The 13,927-nt window shown below is 38.7% G+C and overlaps 1 protein-coding gene across 2 annotated transcripts in view; it reads right to left on the bottom strand.

Moving 5' to 3' along the window:
• Window positions 1-3,830: 3,830 nt before the first annotated feature.
• The window catches only part of LOC122770175 (SPRY domain-containing SOCS box protein 4-like), a 57,189-nt gene continuing 47,092 nt past the window's right edge, over window positions 3,831-13,927 (bottom strand). For both annotated transcript variants that reach the window (XM_044027192.1, XM_044027200.1), the window contains exon 3: window positions 3,831-5,341. In XM_044027192.1, the coding sequence (XP_043883127.1) occupies window positions 5,214-5,341 (128 nt within the window). In that variant the 3' untranslated portion in view covers window positions 3,831-5,213. The remainder of the gene's footprint in view (window positions 5,342-13,927) is intronic.

The following is a 13,927-nucleotide window of genomic DNA, read 5'->3' on the forward strand; positions in this document are numbered from 1 at the left end:
GACGACGAGTGGAGTAAATTTATGAATTCGAACCGGAATAAATATTAAGGAAACAGAAGAATAGTTGTGTTGGAACGGCAAGTTAATGTGTGACATTGACTAAGTACAATGATGAGAAAACTGGCGAGTGACAACACGGGGAAACAGCAAAAGCAGGTGAGTGAGTGAGTGAGTGTGTTTGTTTGTGTACACGTGTGTGTGACGGTGACTTCGTCGGGTTCGGTGTTCATTCAAGTTGACTATTAGGTTAACTATGGAGCGCTACTTGTGTCAACATTCAATAATAAATAAGTTCATTATTATGAAATAAGTATCCATTATTATGAAATCATTCCCATTATTAAAAAAACGTTATTGTTATGAAATGTATTGTTATGAAATATTCCCATAAGAATAGTGTGAACGAAAAAATGATTAATTGATGCTGATGCTGAAAAATATGTGATATTTGTGCAGATCTGTGAGAAACAATGATGCTTTCTTCAGTCTGTTGCATATGATGTGTATAGGTCAGGGCAATATTTAATCTAAAATGGTAGTTTGACACACATTTTGGCTTCAAGAAATATTGTACCTCTTGCGGTTTGAAAATTGCAGCAGGCCATATTGCGATTTAAATAGAATTTTGATTAATTGTTCAGCCCTAGTTCATACATCTACTTCGTGTATTTCTATTTGATGTCACATGTTATAGTTTTTATTTTGTCTACTTAGGGGCCACAGTTAGCCTACTCATTACAGTTACAGTTAGGGAAAATAATTTAGGTAATCAGACCATATCCCTTTTCTGATATATTTAGATAATCTTGTGTAGGATTGTTCAGCCTTGGTGATAAAATGCTCTCAGCTGAAAGCCTTTCCTGATGAATGGAATTGGTTATTTAGGATTAAACCCATTTTTCCGAAGTAGTAGGTTTTGTTTTACGATAGATGGACAGGTCACCATACCATCGCAGGGAACACTGCAAATCTATGGTAAATTTGTAGTGTTCCGTTAATCTAATCCCCAGTTTTGCATGTTTTTGGACTGTGGAAGGAACACATAACTCCACACAGAAGATCCCTCGGTCGAATCGACATCCGAACCAGTGACCCTCTTGTTGTGAGGCAACAATGCTAGCCTCTACACTATGTGACCCTGTGTATAAATATTCTTTTACAAGAACAAATGGACTGGAAATATGTTAATTAAAATGAGTTATTTACACTCAGTGAGTTTGATTTATTGTAGAACAGAAGAACTTATGCTAAATGTTTTGCATTAGCCTGCCAAGTCTGCGAGATTGCCACTTATTTTTTTTATTGAATATTAGATGTTAACTGATTTACATTCAACTTCAATGTGCTTTGTTACCTGGATGGATCAGTAAAACTGTTTGCCATCCACTGCTGTATAATTTACAGCTTTGTTGACTGCATTAATTTGCCAGCGAGCAAATTGCTTGCTCAGTTTTTGTTTACAACCTCATCCATGTTCAGAGAAATGATTAATCTGACCTGACTTCACTTCACAACTACAGCATCTGTGCTTCAGTTGGTTTATAGCTTTTTTATCATCAAACGTAACTCTGTGATAAATTACATGATTCTCTTGTGCGGCCTCATCAGAGTCGCACTCCTGTGTCCTACAACACATATGCCACTTGAGATTTCATGTCAGTGTGTGATAGGGAGATAAATGAGGCTGTTTGTGTTGCTGGTCCTGATAAATTGTGAGCCTCTGATCTACAGTATGGAGGGGATTGTAACACAGGAGTTTCATTACACTATTCTGCTATTATTGATCCCAAAAAAAAAAAAAAAACATCAGTCCCTTGTGGGGTTTTAAATATGGTGAGCCAAACCTGATGGTGCTTTACTGAGTCTGGACCCACATTGTGCAGCAGAAATATGATGCCTGTTAACACACCGGTCTGTGTTCTCATTCTGTGATGCCCTGCAGTTTGTCAGTTTTAGACTCCGAGTGCATCAATATCTCTCTGGCAGAGTGTGACGGTGTGAACTGTATTTACAGCAGCAGGAGCTGATGAGCTGCACGTTAACCGTTTACTGTCTGTGGAAGTGGAAACTGCACACTAGACAATTGGGGAAACTTAAATGTTTATAGCCCGGTTTTCTCTGCCTGGGCCATTCGGTTGATGAAATGCTCCCTCAGACACAAGATCCTGAAAGTGTGTCGGTGCAAGTTGAACCCTGTTCTCTTTCTCTTTTTAATGGTTGAACTTGTAGGCATTGGTGACATCTAATGGTGAGACTACAGATTGAAATGGATGACTCCCAAGCATGGGAGCAGGGGGCTATGGTGCATTTGCATACCAGAAAGGATGTCATTCTCCTTCATTTGCATAGTATGTCTCCGCTTTAAAACATGAAATGCCCAATGTTGCAGTGGAAACTTGGCGGCATGTGATGACACCCTCTGTAAAACAGGAACCTATCCTAAAGACATATAAAAGTCTTATTCTAAGGCTACAAAGCGAGCAATTACACACTTGTGTAAACATATTTATGGGTAGTACTGTATATTCTGGGATTGCCTCCAGTGGCCCGCCTTCTTCAGGTACCTGTCCAGCGACCCTCGTATGGAGTATAAAGTGGTAGACCATGACATCCTGCTATATATTACATGCTGGACATTTAAGTATCAGATGTACTTCTAGATGACACAGACATGTATATTATAGGAAGTTTATCAACATATCATTGTCTAGAAAGGGTAAAGGCAAAGAAACACAATAAAGCATTTCAAATTTTTTTCAAATTCACTTGGCTTTTTATTCACATTTCTTATCTGTTGACATCTCAACTGCACTGTCCATACATTCGACAACTTTTCTGAACTGGTCCTTTTTCTCTCCATCCTAACCGATGGAAGCAGAGGTGAGACCACCACCCTCCCAAATATAACAATAAGAATTATTATAGTAGTAGTAATAATAATAATAATAATAATATAATAATAACAATAACAATAATAATAATAATAAAAGCAGCATTGAATCACCTAGTTCAGATTTCTCTCTCCCTTCATCACCAGCATCTTTGCAGTACATTTACCTGAATGTAACCATCACTCATCAGTTAAAAAAACAAAAAAAACATTAAATTAGCTTGTGATAAAGTAAACATCATCACCATCAGAATCAGACTCCACACTCAAAATATCAATAAGAATAATTAATAAGAATAATGTAGGATACAAACTCAGAAGTAAAAAAAAAAAAAAGTGACTCAAGCCTTTTTTTAAGGAAAGAAAATCTGTGTGTGTGTGTGTGCTTGCCTGTGTGTGTTTGTGCGCTGGTCATCTGCATTTTTAATTTGAGCCAAAAACACACTGCAATACCAGTGATGTTCCTATGTCCTGTTTAAGGCCTTTAACATAGATGCAGTGATTCTAGATCTGCCCAGGTCCCATTTATTTATTTGTTTGTTTGTTTGTTTTGTTTATGGTCATTAAGACAGTTGTGCGGCGAGCAGACGGATACTGTCTTGTACCAGTGAGCTACAGTAGGCGGCTACAAACATCAGCAGGCGACACTCCTTTGACTGTCAACAGCGCGTTAGCACTGTCGTAGCACTGTTGTAACACTGTCGTAACACTGCGGCACACCACGACCTACAGCCCCTACACACACACACACAAGTGTACACTTCATGGCTTGGTATGAAACACTTTGGTCATGATTGACATCATAAAATGTGATTTAGTGTCTAGTGAGGAATGTTTCTCAGTGCAACTTAGCACCTCTTTAAAACAGCTAGTGTTTCAGTGATAAAGCCCATTTCAGACACACGGGTAATAAACCCGAGCATATGCGGGTGCAGCAACACTCCCCACACAGTGCAAGTCTTAATTTACTATTGTCACATTAACGAAAAGGAAGCAACAGCACAAAGTCTGCACATTAAAGAAGTTTGCACTGTAACAGACAATGTCTGACATATCAGTATTTGGTGTTTTTCTTTTTCTTCTGACATCAGTTAAAGCAAGAAGAGGTCATCTAGGGAAGTGATGGAAACACATGAACTCACTTTTTTTTAGGTTAGGTGTAGCTAATCAGGTGTTGAATTACTACCATTTGGAACCAATCTGGTCATTCTCTTCTGACCGATGCTCACTATTTTCTCTTTTTCAGACCTTTCTCTATAAACATTAGCGATGGTTGTGCATTGAAATAACGGCTGATTAGCAGTTTCTGAAATGCTCATCCAGCACCTACAAACCTACTGTGTTTAAAGTCACCTAAACCACCTTTCTTCTCCATTCTGAAGCTCAGTGTGAACTTGACCATGTCCCTTAATGCACTGACTTGCTCTCATGTGATTGGCTCATTAGATATTTGAGTAAATGCAGCAATTACAATTTAATTTCTATTTTTAAATCAGTAAAACACTTGTTCTTTCTTTAACTTTTTACCAACTCCACTGCTCATTCTTATTTTACTTAATTTAAGACATGCCTCTGAAAAGGGCTAATTATCACCAAATATCTGCATGAGACAGGAGGTAAGGCTCTTGTGTTAAACTCTGTATTCCACCCGCAGCCATGCTTTGATCCACTCTGTGTGCGGCGGGGAGCTTGTGGCCAGGCCCCGAGTTGTCACATAAAATGACATTAGTGCTTAAATCCTCTTGGATGTGTGAGCTCTGCAACCTGTCATCTGTGCCAGTGGAGACTGTGGATACACACACACTGTGGTATCCACCTCAAAGATATTGTCACTGACTGTACGTCAGAAAGGCCGCCGTGTTTAGGATTAGTCTGCCTTCTTGTCGCAGTTGTTTACTTTCCTCACTAGGTGGTGGTGGTGTTCGTCTCACCGCCGTCTCTGCTCTTCACTGCACTGTGCCACCAGAGGACGGGCTTTCTCCCTGGTTGAGTGACACACTGATGGTATACCATCATCAATAATTTAGTTAAAGTCTAAAAACTAATAAAAGAGCAGCTCAAAATTCAAAAGAAGCTGGTGCTGCCCCTGACCTTTTTGTGTGACAGCCTGGACCTCCCCCACCGTCAGTTCATCCACCATCCTTCTTTCTAGCCTTGTATAAATTCATCTTTAATAGAGCTCTGACACTCTTGACATGGTCATGCTTCCATCCATCATCCATGTTTGCATCTTTTTAATGATTTCGTTTCATCCACCGATCCTCAGACTTTCTGGTGGTCTGGTTTGTGTCATTGTTCTCCCGGGTTGCTCTGTTTGTGTCAGTCACTGGTACTGGAGGTAATTTTTGAGGGACTGAGGAAGAGGGAGGCTCTCAATCTCCTGAAGCCGCTCGCGGCCCAATGCCAGGCGAGCTGCACGCCGACACAGGTCCATCAGAGGAAGAGGCTCGGCTGGAAAGACAGAAATAGATCAATTAGATCACAACAGAACAAGCTCTCTGTCTTTTACACATGCATAATGCATCTTTATATTTGTTAGGCATGAAGGAAAAAGAAACAGAAGTGGGGGGGTAATGATGAACACTGTACTGTGAGTTTCTGGCCACCCTCTCTTCACTGACCTTCACCATCACATAGAGCTTAAGGAGGTAACAGACACTGGAGACTGCAGCCTGAGTTGCAGGACACAAACCGCAGGAGGGAGGAGGAGGGAGGACGAGGAGGAGGAGGAATAGTATAATGATGCTTTAGAAACCTGTCTGAAATGTGCTGTTGTCTCTTATTCCACTCCACAGTTACACAAATGCCCCTTTAGATTTTACTGGGCAAATCCATCTGCCAGTGTTGGCACAACATCTATCACTATTACACCCAAAATCTCAAAACATACTGTATAAAAAACACAAAAACTATTTACTCTCGTGTTGTATTTTTCCTCTACAGTAAAGCACAGTTCATAATGAGGCTTGGCCAGTATATTGGGTAATTTTAGCTTGACACGGACAAATTGTTGAGTCTCATATTCCCCGATGCTAAAAATGTGTCTCATCAACACTTTGTTTATTAACTTTGAGCAGCAGTGAAGAAAAAACAATGAAATGTTTTGGCTCATTTATTTTTTCCACTTAAATGAGACCATGTCTGTCAGCACTGTCAGATTATTATTTGCTATGAAAATTTGTCTGATAAATGAGAGAGGGAATACTGCACGACTGCCACAAGAACTCTGTAGTTCAACGACATCTACAGAGAGAACTGAGGCTTCTAGAGAGTCATTCAGATAAATGATCTTGCTGATTAGTTTCCCTTGAATGTAGTGTCTTGATGTTATCATATCAAGCATATGCATCGCAAAGCACATCTCTCTTTTTGACATCATGATTCACTGAAGCAAATCAGTCTGTAATAGTCCACAAACACCATATCATATGTTGGAAGGTGGAATATGTTTAATTCAACTTCCAAACAGTGTCGCCATTACACGGTTCAACCAGCAGAGGGCACTGACAAGTTTGTTGAACTCCCACTCAAAATCTCTAAAGATCTCACAATTCTTCAACATATTCATGCACTGTTTGTCTGACTCGGCATATTTTAACTTTGGAAACTCCAGTATCAGTCAGGCTCTTTTCTTCACTACTTCAATGATCTGTGGGCGTTAATATGATGTTCCTGATCCAGAAGATAAAGTGCTGCTAATGCACTAAAAAAAAACAATTTTCATCAGTGGAGCATATATTGTGACAGGAATTACCCATAAACTTGACAGATAATGACCGTTACAGATTTTATCGCCTCAGTTCTAGTGAACAGTTTGTCAATTTTTGGTAATGAGACAAAGTTTAAAAAAAAAAAAAGTACATATATATATATATATGTATATAAATATATGTATGTATGTATATATATATATATATATATGTATGTATGTATGTATATATATATATTTATATGTATATATATATATATATATATATATATATATATATATATATATATATATATATATATATATATATATATATATACATAAATAAATAAAGCAGTTGCTCATATGCTTCTTCAAAGTACAGCAGTGTGGAGGATATGACTGTATCCTTGACAGAATCTTGTTGATGAAAATGAAATATAAGTGTGTTAATGGTCAGGGCCTGGTTGTTCACTTATTGGCTGTTTACTGAATGTTTAAATGTAAACCACATATTGAAAAAAAGACCAAAATCCTTTTCCTTTTCTTTGTCTAGCAAAGCAAAATGGGTACTTGGCTTGTGACTGAAGGTTTGCCGGTTTCGAGTCCCCGCCAAGTCAAGGGCCCTTGAGCAAAGTTCCCAATTTCCATTGCTCATTGTTAATTGGATACTCTAATTTGAGCCTGGATAAATTGGGAGGGTTGCATCAGGAAGTAAAATAAAAATATGCAGATGATCTGCTGTGATGACCCCTAGAGAGGGAGTCGTGTTGTTGCTGTCCAGGGTGTGCCCCGCATTTTGTCTTATATCAGCTGGGATTGGCACCAGCCCCCTGCGACCTCATGTGGAGGATAAAGTGGTAGATGATGGATGGATGGATGGATGTTAAGTTGCAGTAATCAGTGGAGATAACCCGTGAGATAATAACTTTATCTTGAAACAGGCCGTAAGTACAGAAGCATTTAAACGTGTAAAAAATCTTTGCAAGGATCGTGACTGACATTGAAGCAGAGTTACACAGCACGTCTGTTATCTTCCTGCTTCCTGTAGGACAATAACACCAGCTGTCATTACCTGTTGTAATTCTGGATGGACATCCACTTCTACTTGCTACTGTTCAAGGTTAAACCAACTGGGTAGAACACAGGTCATCTCTCTCTCTATCTCTCTGTCACACACACACAAAGTCCGTGCACACACGCAAACACTCGACACGTGTCCTTGAAGTGCGACCGTCACACAGAGACGACTCTTCACTTGTGCACACTCACACTCACACTGACACAGCAGCAGCGCTAATGTGTAGTTCAGCCTCTCCTTGTCACTCTGTGACGCCGTAGACAAATGCTGATGCACTATGGCTGAGAAGTGTTAACAAAAACATGTATCTTCATGTGTTAAAAAAAATACAATAATTCAATATGAGCAAATGTCTAGAAATCAAATGAGAAGAAAATAGATCTTACTAAATGATTTCATCCCTAATACACATACAGCAAAAGTCCTCTGTGGACTATATACGTACATACTGTTTGAAGTAGCTATTGCATTAGTGGTAAAAGATGTTAGTAGTGATTGAGTAGGTTGTTTGGCTATATTTTTTATATGGACTTTGCATTGGATGTTTACCATGTAAAAGTTTAAAAGACGATGGAGTATCATAGATAGATGATCAATAGATGCGGTTGAATAATGAACTACCGATGCAAAAATATAAATTGCTTCTAAAATCTATACCTTTTTTTTAAAATGGCATCTTTCAAAACTAGAACAATTATTACAGAAGCTGTGTAGAATAAATAGGTATGTCTGTCTGTCTGTCTGTCTGTCTATCACAGTGTCTGAAACACTTGAACAAACTTGAAAAAAGTTCAATACTCTTACTGAAAGGGATACTTTCCATGAACCACCTACACACACACATATATATATATATATATATATATATATATATATATATCATAATGCATTATTAATAACCTTCATAACAAATTCAAGGTATTACCTCATGTATTATAATAGCTTCTATAAACCTTATGCATTAAGTCATATAGATGTCTCGTATATAACGGCAATAAAGAGCCACTCAAGTGGAAATTCACCATACTCGACACAGAATCCGATCTTTTGATATGATGTTAATTGTTAATATAAAACCAATGAATTTGAGCAGCATTACCATTCTTTTTACACTTGAACCTCTGAAAATGTCTATGATTTGTTTATTTTCACTGTGATTATTAGATATAATAGTGCATTAAGGAAGATTACACAATCTTTTATATGCATCACCCACATTTTACAGTGTAATAATGTAGGTATACAGTATAATGCATCAAAGGTGTGGGCTCAACAGGAAGTACTATCTTGTCTTTAGGTGATTCCTTAGATGCTTTTTACCCTAAGTTTCTCTCCGTGCTTTCCACATTAATCATGGGCTGCCCTTCAGTTTTCTATAATGGCCTTGTGTTGCATCATACAAGCAATTAACAGGGTTTAATAAATTATACTGCAGTTTCCAGTGCATTAACAACATGAACTCCTTTTTAATGACACATTTTCTATCATGTTTTATCCTACGAGCACCTCCTCAAGCTAATGAGCAGACTCAGTGTGGATGATCAGCAGTGAGTCATTTAGCTCTGCGTCATTGCACAATCAGTGCATTAAGGAGAATTACGCTTCACAATGTTGCAGATAGGAACACGATCAATGTGAGTGAAGACATCTACCTGTAGTGCGCCGCAGATATGCGACTTTGAAGGACACTTATTGTAAGTCGCTTTGGAAAAGGCGTCTGCTAAATGACATGTAATGTAATGATAAGACAACACGAACACGACACACAGTGGACCTAATTAGATTAGTAACTTCAGAGTATAATTGGTTTTTTTACCCACTGAAACCAATTTTGTCGCACTGAAAACTGTCTTTATTTGAGATTGTGGCTGTCAAAAGAAGCTTAGACTAAATAAAAAGAGACTTTATGAACACAGCTTACAAAGAGTGCATTCTCTCTTTGTTTCCCAGCACTGGCAACCAAACCAGCAGCTTTTCAACAACTACAGTTCTTTTCTGTGATTGATGTATTTCTGCTCGGGTGGCAGACCTCCATAAATCCTTTGAGAGGGTTTTCTGATGAAGACTACTCGACAATATCAGACTGACACATGATCTTGTCCTGTGAAGGACTGCTTGCCTGATGAGACATTTTATATGGATATGAAGTATGACCCTGGGTCTGCTGTGACGGGAACAAGAAGTAATAGGGTCACATAGTGTGACATGACGTCTGTAATGAGATGCAATGCAAACCAGTGCAAAGCAGGATTTATTGTATGTAGACAATGATAATGGGGGAGACGGTGAAAATGGATGGATGTAAAAAGTGACCCGAGGGGAGAGTGGAGAGCTAAATAAAGCCTGACACTTGATCTATAAGATTTAAGATGATCAACTAGAAAGAGTTGAAACGAAATGAGGACAGTATATAAATACTGGACATAGTCTCTGGTTCTCGAAGGTGAAGTCAATAAAAAACTGTATTCTCTATTCCACTGGTTCAAAAAAAAGAAAAAGAACTCTGTTTGAATGGGAGGTCTTTGGGGAAATTACCTTACTTCTCACTTGATTTATAATATGATAATATTAGACCAGGCTCACATGTTAATGAATTAAAGCGGTCCCACTGCCTGTGTGCAACCTATTTTTGTGAGCCAAGTGCATTCACAGCAAAATAGACAGTGAAATTGATCATCACCACAGTTTAAATGCCGATAGCCAAGTTTCAATTAAAATGCATAGCAAACCTTAACAAAATGTTCGATTTTGGAATCTGTGTTTACATCAATTGCAGTGAAATACTGGGAGTTAGCTCACCAAGATAAAAAGAAGGTTGCGCAAAACAAAAGGCACACTCTGACATGAATGAAGGGCATCGATAGCTGTTTTCTGTTCTCTAACATTTGGTTGCTGCTTCAGTTTATTCTTGTACTAACATTTGCCTCTTGCACTAAGTCGAGGGAATACTGTGGTTTCCTCATCGCTCCACACAAAGCTCTTCTCTGCTGTTTTCGCCGTTTTACACACTTCAACAAGCTTTTATTGTGAAATATTGTCAGGATCAATGCATACCCTTATTCTGAAGATTTACGTCATTTAGTTAGAGTACAGCAGAATATTTGGAATATTTTATAGTCCATTAGTGATGGCAATTCTTTTTAGAATTGTGGTAAATAGAGTGTTAATCAAATAAATGAATGCTTATACAAGTTTGCGTTTGACCACGTCCATGCAGAGTCTCAGATGGCATTAACCAGAGACGGGAGATAGCAATGCACTCGTTACATATAGAATAGACTGAGGAAAACATGATCCTCTCTTCTTTCTCTCCAGTCTCCCTCTCTCCTTCAGCTCCATCTCATCGGTAACAATAAACCTCTCTCGCCTTTCCTCTTGCAGAGAAGAAACTTCTCCTACTGCTCTCCATTCTGCCCCTCTTTCACACGTTTATTCCTTTCCAATCCTTCTCTCCAAGGTCACAGTGTTTGGATCTTTCCCTTCTTTCTTTTCGTGGTACATAAGTAACCATCAATGTTGACATAAAAATGATTTTATGTCTAAACAAGAGACAGAAAAACCGGTGTGTGTTCAGCTTGACGACCGTGTGGGTTTTATCATTATCTGTCTGATTGTTTTTTTGGGCTTAAAAGTCTGAGAGGTTGACAAATCAGAAGACCACATAATCCTCTAATCCGTTAATTGAAGTCAGTGTAATAGGAAAACGAATAACACTGTAATTACAAGGCTTTCAAGGCTTCAAACCCAAATGTCTGCATGTGCTGGTGTCATCAAATGGTTAAAAATGTCCCACAGCTCAATGATGGGACCTCTTTCTCGCCACTTCTGAACTTTTTCTCTCCCAATCTAATGCCACACCATTGGTGACTGAAACAAGAACAAATATTTATATAAAAAAATCCACACAATTTTTTTAAACTTACAGGTAGAAAAATGGATGCAAAGAGGATAAACAAATGCAAAGTCACAAATATGGAAAACACACATTAAATGAATGAAATAAATCAAGAAAGATCCGAAGAAAAACAAACAATTTGCACACATTTACACACAACCAGACATGTTGAGCTTTGTCAAGGGCAAACAAGCCAATACAGTCAGATCTGGACTGTGCTGGTATTGCTCAAATCTCCATGAGGGACCAAATACATAAAACCATCAAGTTCCAAAACCAATTGCCGTCAAATGTTTCTCAAATTGTAACTTTTTCTCTTGCCTGTAACTGCTGATGGCGATGCTAACTTGACATTAGATTTAGCTTTAATTGCACTGATAAAGTTACAGAGGTCATAATCATTTATTAACCAAGTTATTCTGTGTGTTTAGTAAATCACTTTTATAATATAAGCGAGAAGTTGGTGAAACCAAATACAGGAGATGCCACAGCAAAAAATTGGCATTTTAAAAGCAAAACTATGTGCTTCCAGACAAAGGTTTCAGCTCCATATCAGCAGTAAACTGATATCACTGGATAGTATACTATACTACAAAGTATGTAGCAGAAAATGAGGAAGGACGTTTCTTCCCTACTCTTACCATGAGTACCCAACATGCAGACTATCCTTTATGCACTTTCTGGATGTCACCTGACTCACTTTCCAGTTATCCTTCGTTTTCGGAGCACTTCTCATTCTTTGAGTTGTTTTAAGTTAGTGTTTATTCAACTATATATTTCTTTTCAATTATTTTGCAGTGTGCAAAAAGAGGGGGCAAGCACTGAAGTTTCTATTCTAACAAACAAAATAAACTTGACTGTGACCCTAACATCAGCGTGGTGTATTAAATATTCAGCCTGTATCTAATGATGGAGGCACCTGCAATTTTTAAAACTATTATCTTTACACAAACAACTGCAATAACAGTGAGTTTAATATGATCATGGTGCTACATCAGAAAAAAAAGTAACTTTTTAAGTCCTTACTCAAACCAGAAACTTGACTTCAAAGGGAGGATTAGTAAGCGGCATATCTATACACTCCTTTTATTCCAAACATGCGAGAAGTTATACTCGACGTCCTTCACAGGGAAGCAAAGTCACCATTATCCATAACCAATGTGCCTCTGGTGGTGTCCTGTAGCTTCTTCCACAGCATACCACAATGCAACAGTGCCAGTTTTATCATATATCATATTTTAAGACACATTGAAGCAGCCCTTTTAAATAGACTAATGCAAGAATGTTGTTACAATACATGCAGGATTTGTTAGAAAAACCCTTTGTACTAAAAAGGATGTAGCCGCTGTGTAGGAGGACTAATGGCTTCAAACATAGTTCTCCTAAGTCAGTCCCACACAGATTTAGAAGAATGTGGGAAAAAAAAAAGTTTTGCTCTAAAATCCTCTCTGGGGACTCCATCTTGAGATATTTGGCTAAAGTTAAATGGCTAAAGTTAAATGCACATTGGGTGGTGTGAGTCATACTGTATCTTATTGGACACAAGTGTCACACCGTAAGTTGGGCATTGTAGGTAGATCTGGCGAGTAGAGAGGAGTTGGTGGTAATACAAGCCATGGCACTGTTTCTTTTTAAAGCCCTGTAGTCTCTTTTTCATCCTGCATTACTGTAAATCCACTGTTCACTGTCTCCTCTGGGATAAGACAGTCGGTATTATAGGAGAAACAGCAGGAGGAAAGATGAGAAGTGGAACAATAACGAGTACGGGAGGAGGAGGAGGACTGAGGTGAAAAAGAGGAGAAAAGAAAGAGGAGATAGAGTGGAGAAGGACAGAAATAGAGATTAGAGCACGGGTGTCAAACTCATTCACAAAGTGGGCCCAAATTAAAAACTGTGTCCAAGTCCAGGGCCAGACTAGATCCAATAATTATTATTGGTTTTAATATGAGCTGAGGTCAGGCGTGATGTTAGCGCATTGTAATCTTGAGGCAGCACAAAGCCACTGCGCCATTGACCAACAAAAATATGGTCTTAAGTCAATGGGACGGTATTTTCAGCAGACGACTCTTCAGTTTCCTGCATTTGCCATAATGTGCCAGGCAAAACTCAGATTGGCTTAATTGATGTTACACACACACACACACCTATGAATAATTCACATAAATACAACCTCCTTGCGCATTGCACCGCACTTTGCACTGAGACTATGCAACCTTGTAAAAAGCTAAATTGGAGAAGGACACACCCTAATGCGCCTTTCATCTCGCAGGCCGGATGTGGCCCGGCGGGCCTTGAGTTTGACACGTGTGGATTAGAGGGAAGGAAGCAAAGACACAACAAGGAGAGAGTACAGCCGGCCTGTCTGACCATCAG

The sequence above is a fragment of the Solea senegalensis genome, linkage group LG1 (genome assembly GCF_019176455.1).
Source record: "Solea senegalensis isolate Sse05_10M linkage group LG1, IFAPA_SoseM_1, whole genome shotgun sequence".
Taxonomy (NCBI): Eukaryota; Metazoa; Chordata; class Actinopteri; order Pleuronectiformes; family Soleidae; genus Solea; species Solea senegalensis.